Source organism: Vicia villosa, linkage group LG2 (assembly GCF_029867415.1).
Source record: "Vicia villosa cultivar HV-30 ecotype Madison, WI linkage group LG2, Vvil1.0, whole genome shotgun sequence".
In the NCBI taxonomy this organism is placed as follows: domain Eukaryota; kingdom Viridiplantae; phylum Streptophyta; class Magnoliopsida; order Fabales; family Fabaceae; genus Vicia; species Vicia villosa.
In genome coordinates this window covers 13513911-13517431 of record NC_081181.1, presented here as the reverse complement: position 1 = coordinate 13517431, position 3521 = coordinate 13513911, and the positions used below count along the sequence as shown (strand labels likewise).

At 38.9% G+C, this 3521-nt stretch overlaps 1 protein-coding gene across 1 annotated transcript; it reads right to left on the bottom strand.

Annotated features, from left to right (window-relative positions):
* Window positions 1–453: 453 nt before the first annotated feature.
* Window positions 454–1201, bottom strand: LOC131648597 (uncharacterized). The gene is made up of 2 exons (XM_058918342.1): window positions 1027–1201; window positions 454–848 (listed from the first exon to the last, which is right to left on the bottom strand). The coding sequence occupies exons 1-2, from the start codon at window positions 1199–1201 to the stop codon at window positions 454–456; spliced, it is 570 nt and encodes a 189-aa protein (XP_058774325.1).
* Window positions 1202–3521: the final 2320 nt, after the last annotated feature.

The window sequence follows — 3521 nt, the reverse complement described above, 5'->3', positions numbered from 1 at the left end:
AATTACAACTTGATTCTCCACCGATAATGTAGCCATTAACGAGAACATCTGAGTTTCTTCTTCTTGCATCAACTGCTGCAACTATCTACCTGACAACAAACTAGCTTCCTCTTCTGGAGTAGAAAACCTCACTGACTTGTCATAATAGTTAATATGAATATAGTTATGCTCTAACCAGTTCATACCTAAGATCACATCTAATCCCCTTAAAGGTAAACAAATCAAATCAACAACAAAGTCTCTATCGAAGATTGACAAATGACATTTTACACCCGCAAGAGAAGTAGTCACTGGCCCTTTAGCTGGAAGATTGACTACCATCTCTCCATTCATAGAAAACAACACAAGATTTAATCTTTCAACACAATCAGCAGCAATAAAATAATGAGTAGCGGCGGTATCGATAATAGTAATTAAAGGAGTACTATTAATAAAGCATGTACCTCTGATGAGTCAGTCCTCACTAGCTGTATGAGTCCCAACTAAAGCGAACACCTTCCCACTGCCTGGTGCCTTCTTAGGTTTCTGACACTGAGCACTGATATGCCCCTCTTCACCGCAAATGAAACAGATAACTTCCTTATGCTTGCAATCAAGAGCCATATGTCCAGTCTTCCCACAACGGAAACACCTCTGTGCCTCAGCATTACACATATTGCTTTTGTGACCAGGTTTCCCACATTTGAAACATAGCATCTCCCCCACTAATCCTCTGACCTTGTGCAGCTTTCTGTTTACCCTTGCCAGCTGGAGCATCATAAGGCTTGCCACGGTTCTGGTGGTTATTACCTCACTTCTCACTAATAACTTTATAATGAGCATTGTTGTCCTCCTCATAGATTCGACAGCTATCAACCAAATCAGCAAAGACACGAATCTTCTGGTAACTAATAGCCTTCTTGATTTATGGGCGCAACCCGTTTTCAAACTTGATGCACTTCAAAAACTCACCAGTTGGTCCATCATAATGCTGATAAAATTTAGCCAGCTCACCAAACTTTTATGCTTAAGCAGTAACCGACATACTTCCACGAACATCCTCAGGAAAATACTTCCCCAGGAACTCCCTACGAAACACAGCCCAAGTAACCACCTCACCAGTAGTCTTCAACCTCTGACGAGTCTCTAGCCACCAGTCGTCAGCCTCGACTGCCAGCATGTGAGTCCCATAACAAACATTCTGATATGGAGTGCAATCCATCACCCAAAAGATTCTCTCAATCTCTTTCAGCCAGGTCAATACGCCGTCAGGATCATACGTACCCTTGGAGACAGGAGGATTCTCTCTATGGAAGGTAGCCAAACTGCGAGATCTAGCACACTACAAAAAAAAAGTCTCCTGCCACGGCCACAAAACCGCGGCTATATGCAAAATAAACGTGGTGTAACGCTTTGGCCACAGAAACCAGACTGTGGGATATGTGTCATACCCCGAAATTTACCCGGTACGATTCGCATCTTTTAATTTATTAAAAGTGTTAAAACTAAGGGCTATGGGGTTTAACACACCTATGGTTAAACCTGTTCTCTTATAAATCAGGTTGAGCTAAAAAAGGGGCGTAATTAACAGGTGTTTTGGGACCCAAATGTTGGACCCAATTATTATAAGGGTTTTATCATTTTGGGGGTATTTTGGGTTTTACTAACATTTGTTTTGATTATTATTATTTGTTTTTTATCATGACTAACCATTAGTATTTAGCATTATTAATTTTTATTATTAATGTTAATATTAATATTAGGATTTTAGTTAAACATTAATTTTATTTGAAATAACATTATTATTAAGGTTATTGTTTTTATTATTACGATTATTAGGATAGTTAGTATTATATTCTTAGTTAGGGTTAATATTTATTTTTGATTAGTATTATTTTTAGTTAATCAAATATTATTATGGGATTATTGGACTTGGGGCAATGGTATGGCGTATTGGGCCAGTTAGTGGGTATTGGGCCACGTAGCTTAGGGTATGGACCGGGTCAAACCGACCCAAGTCCTGTTTGTTAGAACAAGATTTGTTCTGATCAATATTCTTAGTTTTGATGATAACAAGGATATGAATTTTGTGTGAGATAATGTGGTACTCTAATACATTGCAATTTCCTTTTCAGGAAATATATAAAGAGTATGCACAAATCAGCGCTCAGAAGCTTTGACTCATAAGGTTCAGCATGCAACATCAGAACATGGTCTGGCAAGACATCAGAAGATGGTCAAGGCAGAATCAGAACATGGGTCTATGGAAGCATCAGAAGAACTTGAGATCAGAAGCAGAAGCACTGAAGTTCTCATGGTATCACGCTCAGAAGCACTTCAAGGTCAGAAGACAAGAAGATGCTATGCACCAAGCTGTTTGACTATGATGATATTCAAATGTTGTATACACAAACATCAGATCAGAAGAAAGTACAGGTGGCAGGCTACGCTGACTGACAAAAGGAACGTTGGAAGCTATTAAAGGCAACGTCAGTAGACACAGCGTGAACAAGGCTCGAGGTAGTTGACAAAAGCGTGAAACATTAAATGCAATGCTGTACGGAATACGCAAAGCATTAAATGCTCCCAACGGTCATCTTCTCAAGTGCCTATAAATATGAAGTTCTGATGAGAAGCAAGGTTAACGATTCTGAAAGAACTTATTCTGAAAAACTTGTTGAAACGCTGTTCAACTCAAAGCTCAGAAACTTCATCTTCATCAAAGCTCACTACATTGCTGTTGTAATATATTAGTGAGATTAAGCTTAAACTTTAAGAGAAATATCACTGTTGTGATTATAGCTTTTCAGAAGCAATTGTAATACTCTTATTTGATTACATTAATTTGTAAGTAACTAGAGTGATCAAGTGTTGATCAGGATACTCTAGGAAGTCTTAGCTTGTGTCTAAGCAGTTGTAATTAGAGTGATCACGTGGTGGTCAGGATACTCTAAGAAAGTCTTAGCTTGTGTCTAAGCATTTGTTCCTAGAGTGATCAGGTTGTGATCAGGAAACTCTAGAAGACTTAGTCGTGGGCTAAGTGGAAAACCATTGTAATCTGTTGCGATTAGTGGATTAAATCCTCAGGTGAGGTAAATCACTCCGTGGGGGTGGACTGGAGTAGTTTAGTTAACAACGAACCAGGATAAAAATAACTGTGCAAATTGTTTTTATCGTTCAAGTTTTTAGACTACACTTGTTCAAACCCCCCCCTTTCTAAGTGTTTTTCTATCCTTCAATTGGCATCAGAGCGCCGGTTCTAAGGTGCAAGCACTTAACCGTGTTTAGAAAAGATTCAGGAAGAGAAAAACGCTTCAGTAAAAGATGGCTGGTGAAATTCCAACAGATCCACCTGCATCTACATCTGGCTCTGCTGAGCAATACAATGGTAACAATGGTTATACTAGACCACCAGTATTTGATGGTGAAAACTTTGAATACTGGAAAGATAAACTGGAAAGTTACTTTCTTGGTCTAGATGGTGAATTATGGGATCTTCTGATGGATGGTTACAAACATCCAGTGAAAGCCAGTGGCGTAAG

Bases quoted from the DNA above. Each gene is read 5' to 3' on its own strand.
- LOC131648597 (XM_058918342.1), bottom strand. From the start codon at position 1,201: ATGGATTGCACTCCATATCAGAATGTTTGTTATGGGACTCACATGCTG. The intron at 849-1,026 runs GTATGTCGGTTA...TTTGGTTGATAG, and splicing joins TCCTGAGGATGTTCGTGGAA to CTGTCGAATCTATGAGGAGG.